At 60.1% G+C, this 16,257-nt stretch overlaps 1 protein-coding gene across 1 annotated transcript; it reads right to left on the reverse strand.

Annotated features, from left to right (window-relative positions):
* Nucleotides 1-5,732: 5,732 nt before the first annotated feature.
* Nucleotides 5,733-8,362, reverse strand: CD248 (CD248 molecule). The gene has a single exon (XM_007091852.2). The coding sequence runs from the start codon at nucleotides 8,334-8,336 to the stop codon at nucleotides 6,012-6,014; it is 2,325 nt and encodes a 774-aa protein (XP_007091914.2). The 5' UTR covers nucleotides 8,337-8,362; the 3' UTR covers nucleotides 5,733-6,011.
* Between the last annotated feature and the right edge of the window lie 7,895 nt (nucleotides 8,363-16,257).

Genomic DNA, 16,257 nt, shown 5'->3' on the forward strand with positions numbered 1-16,257 from the left:
CCTTCCTTTGATGTAGGACCTGCCACACTGCAGCAAACTCACAGGGAGCCCCAGAATATTATGAAACTTTGAAAGAAACACAGAGACACCAGACCTCTGTCAGACAACTGGCAAACTGCTAGCTTGAGGCTGTTCACAGTTTCAACATTGGATCGCACTGCGTTCCTTCGATGACATAATATCTTTGTGAATCTGGGCTTTTGGCAGCTGCCGGATCAAAAGCAAGTACTATTGGGAAAGTCGATGCGTAACAGGAAATGAAGGTGACGATGTCCAATCTGATTCCAAGTTTTGAGAAGCTGTGCAGTGTCCAACAGGCACATATTTCACTAGCAAGCAATTGTGATTACTTAAGAACGAAAAGATTCTTGTATCCTTCGAAACTTTGTTTAATGTTTATTTCTGAGAGACAGAGAGAGAGAGAGACAGAGCATGAGCAGGGGAGGGGCAGAGAGAGAGAGAGAGGGAGACAGAAACTGAAGCAGGCTCCAGGCTCCGAGCTGTCAGCACAGAGCCCGGCGAGGGGCTTGAACGCACGAACCACGAGATCATGACCTGAGCTGAAGTTGGTGGCTCAACCAACCGAGCCATCCAGGCGCCCCAGTTCTCGTATCTTTCAATGTATGCATATTATTTTTTCAAATGACTGCTGAGTTATTAAAATACAAGTACCTCTTATATTGTTTGGACTTAACTATTAAATGAAACTGTTAGGCATTTAAAAAAAATTTTTTTAAGTACGCTTCACACCCAACGTGGGACTTGAACTCACCACCCTGAGATCCAGAGTTACACGCTCCACCAACTGAGCCAGCCAGGTGCTCCTGTTAGAGGTTTTCTTTCTTTCTTTCTTTCTTTCTTTCTTTCTTTCTTTCTTTCTTTCTTTCTTTCTTTCTTTTTTTTTTTTTTTGTCGTTGTTTTGTTTTAGTTTTTGTTTCGGCTCGGGGTGCCATGAAAATCTCACTGAGGTCCTCAGATACCGTGAGCCAAGGGAGTTTGAGAGCCTCTGCCATGGGAATTTGATGGGTTTGGGACTTCAGTGTTTGCCGATTCAGCTCTCCTGTGATCAGTTTCTGGACGCTGTGTTCAGGGCTCTCTGGTGCGAGCCTCTTGTAGCAGGTTCGTGCAACCACCCTGAACTTGCTCACTGGCTTCCAGCAGGAAACCTTGACGCTCCCCATAAAGAGTCCTTTTTCCCTCTGCCAGATTATTGTGGCTCCGGCCGACGCTTTAGTATGCCCCTTTTTCCAAATGAGGAGCCAAACATCGAGCCACCAGAGACCCGGCCTCAGGTTCCCCAGCCCTCACGTAGTGAAGCTGGAATCAAAGCAAGGCTGTCTGGCGCAGGGGGACCGCCCTCAGCCACTACTAGCTGACTCCCAGGAAGAACTAAATCCCTGAACTCGCCAAAACCACCACGCTAAAGCATGGCCACCACCAGATGCCCTAAAACTGCACCACGACCTGACTCCGCCCCTCTTGTCTGCATCCCACAAGGTCACAGACCTCAGAATCCTCTGCCAGAATCACAGCTGACCCCTCCTGGGTTAGGAAGACTTCACGAATCCCCCCCGCCCCCCACTACTGCCCCCAAATCACAGCACAATCAGCCCAGGAGGTTACACCTCGCAGCTTCTGGCTGAAAGCAAGTTCCCTCTGTCGAGGTCAATCCCGATGGGGCTTTTTCTGCAGACCTGCATCCTTGGGAACACCTCAGAGATATATGTGTGGTTTTCTTTATTCACAGAACTAGATTTCTGAAGTATGTCCATATTCAAGTGGAGAAGCCCACCCGAAAGAATTGTGGACTGACAGTGAACTGTGGGTTGAACAAAAGTTCTCCTTGAAAGGGCTATTTTGAAGATTCCGATTCTGACTTTGGAGGAGCTAAGATGATTGGCAGTGGAAGGAATCACTTAAAATGCCTTAAGTAAAAATGTATTGACTTAAGAAAAAAGCAAGTCCCCTGAGAGGTGGGAATTTTCTAATCAGAGACATGGCTGTCACTGTGGCCTGGCTCTGCTCCAGGGGTGAAGATCACAGAATCTACTGGGGTTCAAACCTCCACTTACTAACTTGGTCAAATGGGGCGGTGGCTTAACACGAGGCACACAGGCTGAAGTGCCTTCGGCCTCCTCGTCTGTCAATCACGGTGAGAATGGCACTCACTGCGTGGGGGTTGTTACGGGCCTCAAATGGGTGAAGACATTTAAAGCCCTTAGAATAGGACTAGGCATATAATAGCTGCTGCAAGCTCTCATTATTATTTTCACTATGATTTGCCACCAAACCCTACTCCCATTCATAGTGGCCAGGGCGCCTGCGTCGGAATCTCATCTGGAAAGCATCTTATTCTCCGGGCTTTGGGTTGGTTGGGGGGTGGCTCCACCAAATGCCTAACGCAGGCTGTCTAGCTGGGTGTTGGTACCTACTGCAATCCGGTAGGTGTTAGTTCTGCCCCGCTTTAACCTCAGCTCCCCAGTCTGTCCCAATAACCTTTGAAAAACAGTTCATTGAGCCCCTGGCATTGACTCCTGGAGCCCCGGTCTAGTGCGGGAGTGAGCAAGGGAATATTTTCAAACGTAGTGATGAGCGCTGAGATCAATCCTGCTCCAGAAACTGTGACTCTCAGCTTCTACATGAGGGTCTCTGAGCCCGAACCCACTCCCTCCTGCCAAATGCACACCCCTGAGGAAAGTGTCCACAGTTTGGAGGGCTAGTTGGGGGAGGGGAGCACCCAACATTAACAATTTAAGTGACAGTTTGTGCTTTCACCCCTGGGAAACAGGATTCGTGCATAAAGAACAGCTAAAGTCCCACCAGCCACTGCAAAGACTGGCAGGGCCCGCCTCTGCTCACAGAGGCCTCCTTGGGGGTCTTCCAAATATGATGGAGGACACGTGAGTGGATCTGCTATTTTGCCGGTCTGGGGGCAAATATTTGCCAAGGCGGCCAGTATTTGCATAACACAAACATGTAATAAATACTTCAAGGAAGTATTTATTGAACCCTAGTGTGCTTTGGGAGAGGGGCCGGGCTTCCCGGTGCCTGCAAGTCCCGGCGCTGAAAGCAGGTGGCGCCAAAGGCCCATTCATCGACGCCATCCACCCGACTCTCGACCTCGTCTCGGAGCTCCCCCCAGAGAACCTGCAATCTAGACGACCGCAAGCCGTGAGTAGGGAAGGAGAGGGTGCCAGGGCTAGGTTCAGGGGCATCCTGGTCAGGGACAGGAGTTCGGATCCACTAGTCCGAGCATACTCAGAAGGCGAGTCCTGGGCCCCGGAGTCCCGAGAAGGTGGAACGTGTTGGTGGGCGTGGCTATGCATTCACAGTAGGTGGAGCCTGAGAGAAGTCGGGGCTACGCTCTCTGTGTGGGCGGTACTTGTGCTCAGAGCCCCCAACAGGGGGCGCTCTGGGTGGGCGGGACTTAAGGGATCTTCAGGGATGGGGTTTGTGAGTATTCTTAGTGGGCGGACCCGAAGACTCTGTAGGTGGGCCGTTATCTCAGTGAGAAGTAAGGGTGTTAGCCGCTGTATGTGGGCGGAGCTTTCCCCAGTGAGATGGGCCTGGGGCACCGCCCCTATCATTTAAAACTCTGCGAGGGGCGGGGCTTATAGCTGGGGGCGGAGCCCGACGAGGCTCTTAAGGGCAACGCGTAACCACCGGAAGGCGGAATTTGCAGGTCTCCTGGACTTGGGGGAGGTCTCTGCGGGATGTTCTGCACTGCTTAACTGGGTCTCAAGCTCCGAAGAGGGGCGGGGCTTGTGGTTCAGTCGGGTTGGGCACGCTACGCGGCGTGAGGAGAGAGTGTAAACTCTTGGTGGAGTTTATACTTCCTGAAAGCGGGAACTAATTAAGAACTGCCCGTCTGCCCAGGCCGCCCTGAGAAGGTGGGGCTTATGGTCCTGGTGGGCGGGGCCATCGTTACTGCTTCGGCCGGGGCGGAGCGGATAGAGCAGAGGGGCGGAGCAATAGTTCTTCGAGAATCTCTGAGCTGGCAGGGGGAGAGGCTTGTGGCTTTGGTGGGCGGGGCCTCTGAAGAGCTCCCGCAGAGAGGGTGCTGGGACAGCAGTGGGTGGGCGTGGCTCGTAACTAGGAGGGACCTATCTGATAGTGCCGGGGTCTGTAGGCAGGAGAGTTTCGCGCCTGATTGAGGCGGGGTCTGAGAGTCAATGGGCGGAGCCTACGACACAGCTCCGGGTCTGGGCGGAGCCCGGGCTCGGCGCAGGCGGGGGTTCTGCCCTGGGAGGCAGTCTGTTTAGGCCCGCACGCAGCTCCGCATCTGTTGCTCATTACGGGATGACAAAGAGCCGGCTCTGGGCCCCCTTCCCCACTCCCATCCCCTCCCTCCGACAGCAGTGCATTTAACTCCTTCCTGCCTTTGGGGCGCTCTGGATCCCCTGCCCAGGGTCACGGGAGGGAGCTCCAGTCTGTCCCATCCTGGCAGGCTTTGTCACCCCCTAGAATGCGCCCACATCTCCTTCTCAGACCCGGGCCTCTGGACCACCCCGCGACCTCACTCTCCTGCATCGAATCTCTCCAGCGGAGTCTCGGAGGTTAAAAACTCGGGCAGGATCTGGCGGGGGCGTCTGGTTTGAGTTAGGGGAACTTGAGAACGGGGACCGGGGGCGGTGCGTAGCGTTCCCTCCACCCCCTCCACGGCCCCCGGTGCGTCCCCAGTTATGGCCCCTCCTCTACCGGTCCCCTGGGGCCCGGCCCAGGCCCAGGCCCAGGCCCTGGGGCCAGAGGGTGGCATAGGGCACCCCTCCTCTCCTGTCTGGGTGGTCGTGGTGGTTCTGCTCTGTCCTAATTAGAGGCCCCTCAGAGACTGCAACTGAAAAATTACAGAGGCAGTGGGAACCGGCGCCTCCCTGGCCCAGGTCCTGCCTCTCCGGGTCCCTAAGGCAGTGAGCCCAGGATGATGGAGTTTGCCAGGTTCCCCCAGGCTTTGACTATCCCATTCTGGATTCATGGGACACCTCAGCATGGAGCAACTTGCACAAGCTCCGGTCTCCTGGGTTCTCTCTGTCCCAGCACCACCCACATGGAGAAGGGCAAAATGTGACCCAAGACTGGAAGGTCTTACTCAGAAACCTGCCAAGGGAGCTGGATATGGGATATCTCTCCCAGGTTCTGTGCTCTCCCCATCTCGGCCTGCTAGGCAGACTCCCACCTACTCCCCAGAGCAGGGAGGAAGGGCACCTTCAGAACACCCCTAAACCAAGGGAATGGTAAGCACCCTTGAGTGACCCTGGGCCCCAGCCACCAACTTCTGGGCAGCCTGTGGGCACAGAATAGGAGGTACCAGAGGACAGAAACTCACCCACTAGACTCCCTTCACTCCCCAGAATCACCAGACCCAGAGTTTACCTTTGACTCCTAAATCCCAGTTTGGCTCCAGTTCAGCAGAAGCCTTCATTCTAGAATTCTCCCCCATATTCAGCCTCACTTTCTTGGAGTTTTGGTTAAAAAAAAAAAAAAAAAAAAAAAAAGGAACAAATATGAAACTCTCTCCATGCCAAACCTCCCACTCCTGGGCTCGCTGTGTGACTGTAGGCAAGGCTCTGACTTCTCTGGGCTCCTGTTTACCTGAGAATCTCTGAAGCATACTCTCCCTTAAGGGGTCTTACCTTATTTCCTTGGGCCCAGACAAGCTGAAGGAAGGTCCCCTCTTTTTGCTGAGTCCTCCCAGACCCTCCCCTCAGACATCAATGGGGGTCAGGAACTTTGGGTGAGGTTGGCACCCCATTTATTGGAGAAGACCCCAGCACCCACCCCCTGAGGTCCTGGTGGCCTCGGCGTCTCCTCAGTCTTGAGTGCTGGGCCAGGGAGCAGAGTCCCCAAGAGTCAAGTCTGGTAGCTGACTGACAGAGGAGCCTGGCTGGGTCCGGGGTGGGGGCAGGAAGCCCTCTGTCCAGCTGGGCAGCTCCCATGAGTCCCTGGTGCAGCCTGGGCCATGTGTCCAACGCACGCCCCTTCCCCCCACCCCGCAGAGGGGGGGCTGCGCCCCATCACACGCTGGTTCTGCAGGTCTGCACCCCCGTGAGGCTGCCCCGGTGGGGCACTGGTTCTGTTGGGCCCTTGCTCCCAGCGTGGGTGACCCAGCGATAGCAGTCGGTAACTCGCTTGTTGGGTGCGTGGGGGCCGCAGCGGGTGCAGTACACGATGCCCAGTGCGAGTAGGACCACCAAGAAGACGCACGTTGGAACGAGGAGAGCCACCAGCAGCCACCGGTCATCCCTCCGGCTGTGGCCTGCCAGACTGGCCTCCCCCGGGGCTGTCGGAGCTGCTGTGGGGGCTGCTGAGGGCAGCCATGGGGCCAGCTTGCGGTCATGGGCACCTTCCCTTGGGACTTGTGGGGGTTTGGAATGGGGGTGTGTAGGGCTGGTGAGTGAAGTCTGGTTAGGGGGATGCTGAGGGGGCTCTGAGGTGAGGGTAGTGCGGAGGGCCGGGGGCTGGGTGGCAGCAGGTACAGGAACTTGATGGGCAGGGGGCACAGGGGATCTGGAGGTAGTGGTCAGAGGGGGCTGGACCGTCGAGGCAATGGGAAGGTGAGTGGCCTGGGCTTTAAGGACTGGGACATCTGGGGAGACAAGGGATTGATGGGCGTTGGAAGTCGTGACCAGAGGGGTGTGGCTGGCAAGGATTTGAGGCAAATGAGTGGTGGTCTGAGTGTCAGTGACATGGGTGTCCGGAAACACAGGGGACTGGTGGGCAGGGGACAGTTCAGGGTATCTGGCTGAGATAATGGGGGGCCGGTGGGCGGGGGGTCGTGCTGGGTGAGTGGCAGAGATAACAGGGGGCTGGTAGGCAGAGGGCAGATCTGGGCGGCTGGCTGAGATCATGGGGAACTGGTGGTCAGGAGGCAAAGCTGGGTGCCTGGCAGGGATCATGGGGGGCTGATGGGCCAGGGGTGGGCGGGTGGCAGAGATGACAGGGGGTCGGTGGGCAGAAGGCGGTGTGGGGCGTGTGGCAGAGACCAACACAGGCCGGGTGACGGAGAGCACCGAGGAGTGGTAGGGGCCTCTGGGGGCACTCAGTGGGGGTGGCCAGGTGGGGTCCAGGTAGGGCATCCGATGCTCTCCCTCCTCTGGGAAACTAGGTCTGTAGGCCAGGCCGAAGTCAGGTGGCTGCGTGGCCTCCATCCATGGGATCCCAGGCACCTCTGTCCAGCTACCATCAAAGGTCTCCCAGGCCTCGTGTTCATCCTCTTCGTCCTCCCCGTCGTCCAGCAACTCGTCCCCTAGGTCCTGGGAAGCCCGAGCGCCCATGGCCCCCGCAGGGCTGCAGCTGATGCCATCGGCTTCAAGCTCGTGGCCCTCGCTGCAGTAGCACTCGAAGCCACCAACGTAGTTGACGCACATCTGCTGGCACACGCCGGCGATCTGGCACTCGTCCGTGTCCACGCAGCGGTGCGGCTCATCCTCGGCCGGCCGGAAACCCAGGCGACAGTGGCAGCTGTAGCCCTGCGGCCCACCGGGCTCACATTGCTGCTCACACGGGGCGTGGGCACAGGGGTCCTCGCAGCTTCGCCCGTCGGCTGCCAGCCGGAAGCCCTCGGCGCAGCGGCAGGACACGCGACCATCCACCTCCTCCACACACTCGTGCTCGCAGCCCCCATTGTCCGGGCCGCAGCCGGTCCCTGGGCACAAGGGCCCGGCCCGAGACCAGCCCACGCGGCCCTCGGGCTGCTTCACGCACAGCAGGGAGGCCTCTCTGCCAGCCTGGCAGGGCACGGCAGCTACGGAGCCGAAGGGCAGCCACTCGAAGTCGGTGGAGACCAGGTGGAAGGGCGTGGTGTAGACCGCAGGGCCCGCCTGGCCCGCCTCATCCGGCAACGCGGGGCAGGAGCCCTCGAAGCCGAACTGGCACAGGTAGCCATCGACGGCCAGCGTGCACGAGCCCTCGAGCCAGCGATGCTCTCCACTGGCCTCAAGGGCCGCGCAGCGCTGGGCCGGGCAGGGCCCCCCTGTGGCTGGTTGGGCCCAGTTGGTGAAGGCCGTGTCCTGGTCTCCCGTGGTCCACGTGAAGCCGCGCAGCGGGCGCTGCGGTTGGCACTGCCGGGCCTGCCGCTGCAGGCCGATCCACAGCAGCCGGCTGGCCGGGCCGGCCCCCACCAGGCTGTCCACACGCTGGGCCTCCTCGGGGGTCCGCGGCGTGGCCAGGTCGCCCCCCAGCTCGCGGCAGGCCCGCCAGGCCTCCAGGAAGGTGCGGCGCCGCGGGAAGAGCGCGTAGCAGCTGCCGGGGCCGCAGATGGCCCGGGGCTCGGCCGCCCAGGGGGCCTGGCCCAGCGTGGGCACCGCGGCCGCCCAGGCCAGCAGCAGGCGCAGCAGCATCGCGACGCCCCCCGACTGGCCCGAGCCCCGGCCCGCGGACGCTCTTGACAGGGGGTGGGACCGGGGCCTCTGGCGGGCGGGCCGGGGGCGGTCCTGGGCCGGGCTCAGGCCTTGTAAGGAGTGGGCTGGGGCCGCTGCCAGCTCCCTGCTCCCGCTCCCTCGGGGCCGCCCGAGCAGGAAGCGGTCGGGCGGGGGGCAGAGGTGGGGGGTGCTGGAGGGTGGGGGCGGGGGGAGGTGCAGCTCGCGGACTGGGAGTCGAGGAGAGGGGGAGATGCCTGCCCAGCGGGCTGAAAGACCCTCAGAAAACCCCAGCGCCGTCTGGGGCTCTTGGTGGTGAGCTGAGGTCCCTTCCCAGAGACTCGGAGATCCGCTGTGGACACACCGACCTCATCGCACTTGCGAACGGTCTCTGGGCCCAGCTGCTCATCATACATGTGGAAACTCGCTCTGACTCACGCCCCTCACACCACACACGTGCGTGCGTTCCTCTCCCCACACAGGAGCCCTCTCTCGGCACCGTCCCCTCATCCCAGCTCTGCACACGCGAACCCCCTTAGACGCACATACTTAAGTGGCATGGCATTCTACATGTCCTCACGCATGACATCCTTCACATTCGTGTGCAGGCCCTGAATGGAAACCACCTTGATCACGCGGGCATGGGCATCGCCAAACCCTCATTTATATACTAAACTCCTGCCTCAACCTCCCCCCACTCCTCAGCTGCCTGGCTCCAGCTGGTGTGTGGGGGGAAGGAGGGGGGCGGGGGGGGCTGCCCTCCCTTCACCTCTGCTCAGCCTGGGGCCCTGGGAACCTGGGCTTAGAGGGGGAGGAGGCAGCCCCCAAACAGGAAATGCTTCTCTGGGCTCCTGCTGCAAGAGGGCAGGGTGCATGGGGGAGGGGGCCAGGCGGGGGCTAGGCTGCACTCAGGGTGAGCAGGGCCGGCTGGGAGGGGACTGGTGAGAGGCCATGCATGGGCGTGAGGTTCACAATGACACATACATGTGTATGTGACACAGGCGTCACATGTGTGGAGCCCTCCCTGCCCCCGGAGTCTGCTGCGTGGGCCTGGCCAGGGTCCTCCTCCCGCCCCTCTTGGAGGCCTCTGGAGGCATGTGCACTGAGCCCATCATCCAGGCCAGTCCCCCGGGAGCTGGTTGTCAGATTAACCCGTGAACACCCACTGCACTCTTGGCAGAAGTTTGAGCTGGGGGACGGGGCGTGGAGGAGTGGTTCTGGCCCTCAGTGCTCTGCCACTGATGTGCTGTGTGACTGCTGGGAAGTCACTGACCCTCTCTGGGTCTCCGTTTTTCTTATCTACAAAATGGGGTAGTGTGTCAGGGCCTTTCAGCTCAGCAGGGCTATTGTATCATAGCACTCAGTGTTTGCAAATGTGCTTTGTCAGCTGCAAAGCATGAGGCAAATGTTCCTTAGTCTTCTGAGCACATCATCTGGGTCGGGGGTGGGGACCAGGGCAGCTTTTCTAACCACCTCACGGTGCCAGGGCTGGCCCTGCAGACATGGCCCGTCCCCCTGAGAACCCGGGCTTTTGAAGAGCTTGCTATCTGCCTGGAAGGTCATTCTTTCAGGGTCCACGTCTGTGAAGTGCATAGACTTATCCCCCTTCTCATGAGAGGGAAGTCAATATGGGGTAGTTCATCCTTCCTTTGGCTCAGGCCCAAAGCCTTGAGATCATCCTTGACTCCTCTTTCTCCCACACCCCACGTCCAATCTCTCAGCAAATCCTGTTGGCTTCACCTTCACATTAGATCCACAACCTGACTGCTTCTCACCACCTTCTTTGCCACCCTCCTCTGGCCTGTGCAACTGTCACCTTCCACCTAGATTCTTGCAATAGCCTCCCCTCTGGTCTCTGTCTTGCCTTCTCCATTCTGCAGGAGGGGTGTCTTTAAAACCTAAGACGGATCTAGTTACTCCTGCTCAGAACCCCTCGGGCCCCTGTCTCACTCAAAGGACAGCCCAACGCCTTGGCCATGGCCTCCAGGTTGATGTGGTCTGCCCCCAAACTTCTCACCCCTCTTCCCCTACTCGCTCTTCTGCTCCAACTATCTGGCCTCATCTCGTGGCTGCGTCTGAAACTTACCAGGTACATGTCTGTCTCTTGAGGGGCTGCGTTGTGCATTGTAAGAGGTTTAGCAGTATCCCCGGCTTCTGCCTAGATGTCAGTAGCATCCTTGCAGTTGGGACAATCAAAAACGTCTCCGGATGTTGCCAAATATTATGTCCCCTGGGGACTACATCACCCCCAGTGGAGAACTCTTGTCCTAGGAGACCGTGAGCTCCGTGAGGGCAGCGTCATGGTCTTGTTCCCTGCTGTATCCCCTGGGCCTGGAGAGTTCCTGGCCCATAGATGCTGCTCAGCGGGGTTTGTCAAATTAATGGATGAATGGGGCTCAGGTAAGGCCCTGGGCCATGCTGGGGGAATGAGGCTGTGTGGAGGGAAAGCCGCAGTGCCCCGAGGAGCCATCAGGCAGGGTCTGAGAGCTGGGCATGGCATCGAGAGGATGGGGGGAGGCATCCTAGACAAAGTGCTGAGGTCAAGATACCTTTGGAGAATACAGAGGACTCCACTGAGCCTGGAGTGAGGGACGGGAGTGAAGGGACAACGTCAGAAAGCGGGCAGAGGCCTGGATTGGATGGCAGTAAGCTACCCCTAAAAGGCTGGCCTCCATCATGGGGACCATGGGGAAGAGGTATGATGGGAGTTCCCTGTGGCTGGTGTGTGGTGGGTGGAGGGGGGACTGGAGGCCAGGGACCAGTTAAGAAGTTGTTGCAATAGTCTGGGAGAGGGGAGGGAGCTGGCTGGAGAGCCGGGCAGCAGGGCGGGCCGGGCTGGGGGAGGCAGCCTGTGGAGGCTCCTCAGGGGCTGGCCGGAGCCTGATCCAAGGGTGTGGCGGGCCCAGTCATGATTCGGGCAATGGCCCGTGCTGCTGGGGCGTCTGAGGGGAGGCTGCAAGCCGTCTGGCCAGTAGGCCGGTCAGATCAGAGGTCAGGACTCCGGCCTCAGTTGGGGTGAAGGGTTGGAGGGCAGGCAGGAGAAGCAGGAGGCAGAGGGTCAAAGGCCAAATTCCAGATGGTGTGGCTGGGCTGACTTGCGAGTTGAGAGATGGCTGAGCCATGAGGAGGGCGGGGGGGGGGGGGCGGGTAGTAGAGAGGAGCCGGGGTGGGCACCTCTGACCCCCACAAAGCTAAAGGTTTGGTGGGTTGAGAATGAGGCTTGGAGCCGCACCTAGGTACCTAGTTCAGGTAGGCGACTAGCATTCCCCTGCTCCCATCCAGGATGGGAGGTGTGGAGTTGAGCCCGGGCGGGGGGGGGGGGGGGGGGATTGCAATAGGCACAGCAACGGGGACCTGGGTGGGGGGAGGGGAGAGAGAGGGGCTGGTTGAGGTCTTACCCTTTCTGGCAGCTCCATTGAGCCTGACTTCCCCCACAGCACAGAGTAGATGCTAATCCATGCAATACATGCTCGGATGATGGGTGGGTGGATATATCACGGGTGCCTGCACGGGGGGGGGGGGGGGGGGGGGGGGGGGGGGATGCATGAGTGCGCGCATGGGTGGACCGGTGTTTGGGTAGGAGAATGGGTGGATGCACGGGTGGGTGGACAGAGTGATAACGGATGGATGTGGGAAGGAGTAAGCGAATGGACGGATGGGTGGCTAAGTGTGTGGGTGTGTGGGTGAGATTTTAGATGCACGGCTGGAGACAGGGACCCGGGCAGCTGCGCTCATTCATGGTGAGCCGCGCCATGATGGGTGGCACACTCAGAACGTGACTCTGTGGGTCTGTAGGCGCGCAGTCCGGGAGGGGGGGACAGCTTGGGCTGTACCACTGGCGGGAATCGTGTGTGATGCTTCTCTGTCACCACAGTCTGTTTTCTCTGTTGGGGCCTGAGGCCACTGGGTCTTCTCAGCAGGGACGGAGACAGCTCAGGACGCCAAGCTCTGCTCACAGCGTGGGTTGGGAGGCTGGAGTTCTCTGCTCCGATCATGGCCCATATGAGGAGAGCTCACCTTGAGACGGGCATGAAAACAGAAGCCCACTTCCCCAGAAGGAGCCTTGTCTTCCAGCTACTGGGACAAGCCAGACAGTGGTTTTGGATGCAGTGTGTGGGCCCGTGGGGGTGGGGGTGCAGGCGGCCTGCAGAGGGGTTGGCCTGAAGAGAGCCTAGCGGAACAGCCGGGATGGGGGGGTTGAGTATGATTGGGGGGCGCCCCTGGGCAGGCGTCCTAGAACCTTGGCACGGTCTGCCGCTGAGCCAGCACATTGCTTTGTATACAAATCACCTCCTTTCCTCCTTTTTCTTTTGTCCCCATCCCCCCACCTCCCTCCATTTCTAAATTCTTCCCAAACCACCCCAGCCTTCAGGCTGGCAAGAGGAAGGGCCAACTGGTGGGCAGGAGGCGCCTGGTCTTGGGTGGGAGCCACAGGAGGGGAGGTGGGGGAGATCCCAGGGCAGAAGTGGGGAGGGAGGGGAGCCTGGGGGAGGGCAGCGATTTTGGCCTCCTTCCCCTCCCAACGTGCTGGTGCCGCACCCTGGGTGCTTCTGGATGGGAGAGACTTGCGGAAGGGGGTGGGAGAGAGAGGCTTGGAGAAGGTGGGGCCCAGGAAGAAGAGGTATCTGTTGTCCAGGCCTGGGGGGAAAGGGGTTCTGACAGCTGGTGGGAGGTTGGGGGGTGGAGCCCACCCTGGAGAGAGAGAGACTGGGTGTGCCGGTGTGTGTACCTGGGTGCCTGTACGTGGCCATGTGCGCGTGAGTGCGCGTGCTGGCGTGGGGCTGGCGTTGCTGAGGGTATCCACAGCCGGGTGATGCGCGCGTGTGTCCCCACAGGCCCACACCTGTGAGGGGAGAAACATCGTCCACCCTGGGCACAGCTAGGCCCCCGGTCCCTCTCCTGGCAGATGCCTGACCTGAACCTCTGGCCACATCTGCCCCGAGGAAGGGAGTCCTGGAGCCCACCTCAGAGCTAGAAGGGCCCGGCTGTTCTGCTCGGTGTCTTCACAGCTCAGAGAGGGACAAGGCTTGCCCCAGGTCACAGGGCGGAGGCAGAGCAGGGACTGTACCCGAGTCTGGGGACCCCAGGAGGGGACGGCTGCTCTCCTGGCCCTCACTGATCCTGTCCTTCCTCTGTTGTGCCCCTTGGCTGTGAGGCTCCGTGGAGACCCTGGCCCTGGCCTGGCTGCGGCTTCCTCGTCCACGGCTGGGCAGGGTAACTGTGGGTGAGGATTCTGTGGCCCCTGAGGCATCTGGCAGAGGCCTGTTCCCTAGAATGACCAACCAGTCCTGGGACTGAGGACTCTCCCGCACTGCAGGTCCTAGATGCTGGGGACCCCCTTAGCCCCGGGGCCAACAAGGATGGCTGGTCACCCTCTCACCAGAGATGTTTCTTTTTCCACCACGTCCTTCCCACTGCTACCTCAGTGTCAGCCTCCCCGTCTCCACCCTCACCCTGGAACTTTCCCTTGTCTTCCTGCCCCCTCACTGCCCCAGGGATCTTTCGTCTCACTGTCCCTCCCACTCTTTCTGTTCTCTTTCCTCTCTGTGTCAGGAATCTCCAGCAGCTCCTGTCACTCTCTGGGGTCTCTCTGTCTCTTCTGTCCCCAGATGGTCACCTTGTTGGTCTCTGGAGTCTGTCCCTCTGTTCTCTGTCCACTTCCCTATCTTCCCTCTCCGTCTCTGGTGTCTCGCCCCGTCTCCCCACTCCTGTTCCTGCGTCTCTGGCTCATCACCTTCCCTGGGTGGTCCAGGCTCCCCCCCCTCCCCCCAGCAAGCACCCCCAGGGCCAGCTGGGGTGGAAGCCAGGTCTGGGGGCTGTGACCAGGCCGGGAAGGGGAACCCAAGCAGACATGATATTTATGTTAGGACTTCAAAGTGGAGCAGAGCCCGAGGCAGGCTTGGTGGGGGCTGGCGGGGGTAGGAGAGGGGAGGAGGATTGTGAGCAAATGCCAGATTAAGGTCAGCTCAGGCCCCTCCCTGGCGAGGGTCTCCTTGGTGACGCATATCTCCCCCCGTGGGACACTGAGACCCAGAGTAGGGACAGAACAGACTATTTTGGTGCAGACTTCCAAGAAAGGCACTTCCTGTACCCCTGTCCTGCCTCCAGCCCCATCCTGTCTTCCTGTCACCCTGCAGGAGCAGCTGGGTCCTCTGAGCACCGGCCCAGCCAGGGAGGCAGGGGGCTCAGAAGGTGGCAGGAGCAGACAGCTGCATCTCGGCACGAAAACGTCCCTGGCGCTGGGACAGCCCTGTGTTCTCCGCTCTCTGGCAGAGGCCTCGCCTGGCAGGGCAGTGAGGGTCTGTAACCCTGTCGGCCCGGACTATGCCAGTCAGGTCGGTCCCCTCGGGGCCTCTGGGGTCCACTCCGGCTGCCTGCCTGAGGGCCCCAGGGGCCAAGAGGGCCACGAAGGTCACCCCACCCCTGCCCCCCACCCTCGGCCTAACCTCTGCTAAAGACACCCAGCTGCTGGGGCTGGGAAGGCCTGGGGTCAGGGGCCCAGGCCCCGGGTGGGGAGGACGGGAGGGGCCGATTGTCTCATCCTGCGGCTCAGCTCTGTGTCCTAAGCCCCTCCCAGGGGCCAGACCCAACAGACACCCCTTCAGGCTGGGCCACCCCTCAGGAAGCCCCCTCCCAGACTAGGGGCTAGCTCTGGACCCAAGACCTTTTAGCTGAAGCCCACCCAGGCCCCCAAAGCCCCAGCCCCTGGGTCATCACCCCCACCCTCTCAGATCCTCCCCAGGCGCTTCCCGTGAATCACTCAGGCTGGAATCTGATGAGCTCAGACCTCCCCGCCCAGCACTGCCGGCCTCTGCCTCCTGCCTGGCCAGTGGGGTTGCCACGCCCCCCCCCCGGGGGTCTTCTCAGCATCTCACAGCCCCCACCAGGGTCCACCGTGGGCTGGAATGGCTGAGTGGTGGCAGAGATAGGCCAGGGCTGGAGTGAGATTAGTCAGGTAAGGGCTTGGACTTCTGCGTGATCAGAAGTATAAACGCATGTGTGCGTGCGTGTGTGCTCTTCCTTCGCCATGTTCAGTGTCAGAGCAGGGGACTGGGCTGTGGCCGCTGCAGTGCTACGTGGGTAGGTGTCTGTCGTGGAGTCCCTGCGTACCAGTCATCACATGTCTCTGGGTCAGCCTGTCCCCGTGTATGTTTGTCACGGGGGTCACATTCTGACCCTGAGAGGGAGGGCGTTGAGGGGAGGTCTCTGAGTCTGCACATCTAGAGATGTCTGTGTCAGGGTGTGGCTCGGAGGAGGGGTCTGTGTGTGTCACTGTGTCCCATCCCGCTGGGAACGAATGCCTAACAGTCTCCAGGTGTTCTTAACACTCCAAGTGTTCCTGTTAAGGCTGGGGGGGGGGGGCTCTGGTGTTACGTGACCGTGGCACACAGGATGTCACACGTTCTGTGCACAGATGTGAGTCACGATGTTTCTGTGTGTCAAACTGGGGGAGGGGTGAACATGGGTCACAAGATCATGGCAGGGTGTCAAATGCTCTGCGTTGAAGGTGAGGGAGGGTGGCGGCAGGGGTCTCAATGACTGACTGCCTTTCTCCGCCGGCCCCCTGGGCCCCCACTCCACAGGGCCTGGCTCCTGGCTCCCCTCCCACCAACCTCTGTTGGCAGGACTCCCATTCCCAGGACGGTGCCAGAGCCAACCCCCCCCGCCCCCCCCCGTGGGGATGCTTCCCCCCTGGCACCTGGCAGAGTGCAGGCCCTCGGAGTGCAGCGGTTCCCCGGGTGGCCTCCCGCCAGAAGGGGGCCAGGCGTGTGCCTGGGAACGGGCCTGCTCGCCCCCTGGCGGCAGTGGTGGAGAACGCGCCGCCCCGGCCCCAGGAGCTCCCGCCAACTGTTAGGCTGAGTCTTCCCGAATCATTCTACATGTATCCACTAAGTGCCACTTC

Source organism: Panthera tigris, chromosome D1, assembly GCF_018350195.1.
Source record: "Panthera tigris isolate Pti1 chromosome D1, P.tigris_Pti1_mat1.1, whole genome shotgun sequence".
Lineage (NCBI taxonomy): Eukaryota > Metazoa > Chordata > Mammalia > Carnivora > Felidae > Panthera > Panthera tigris.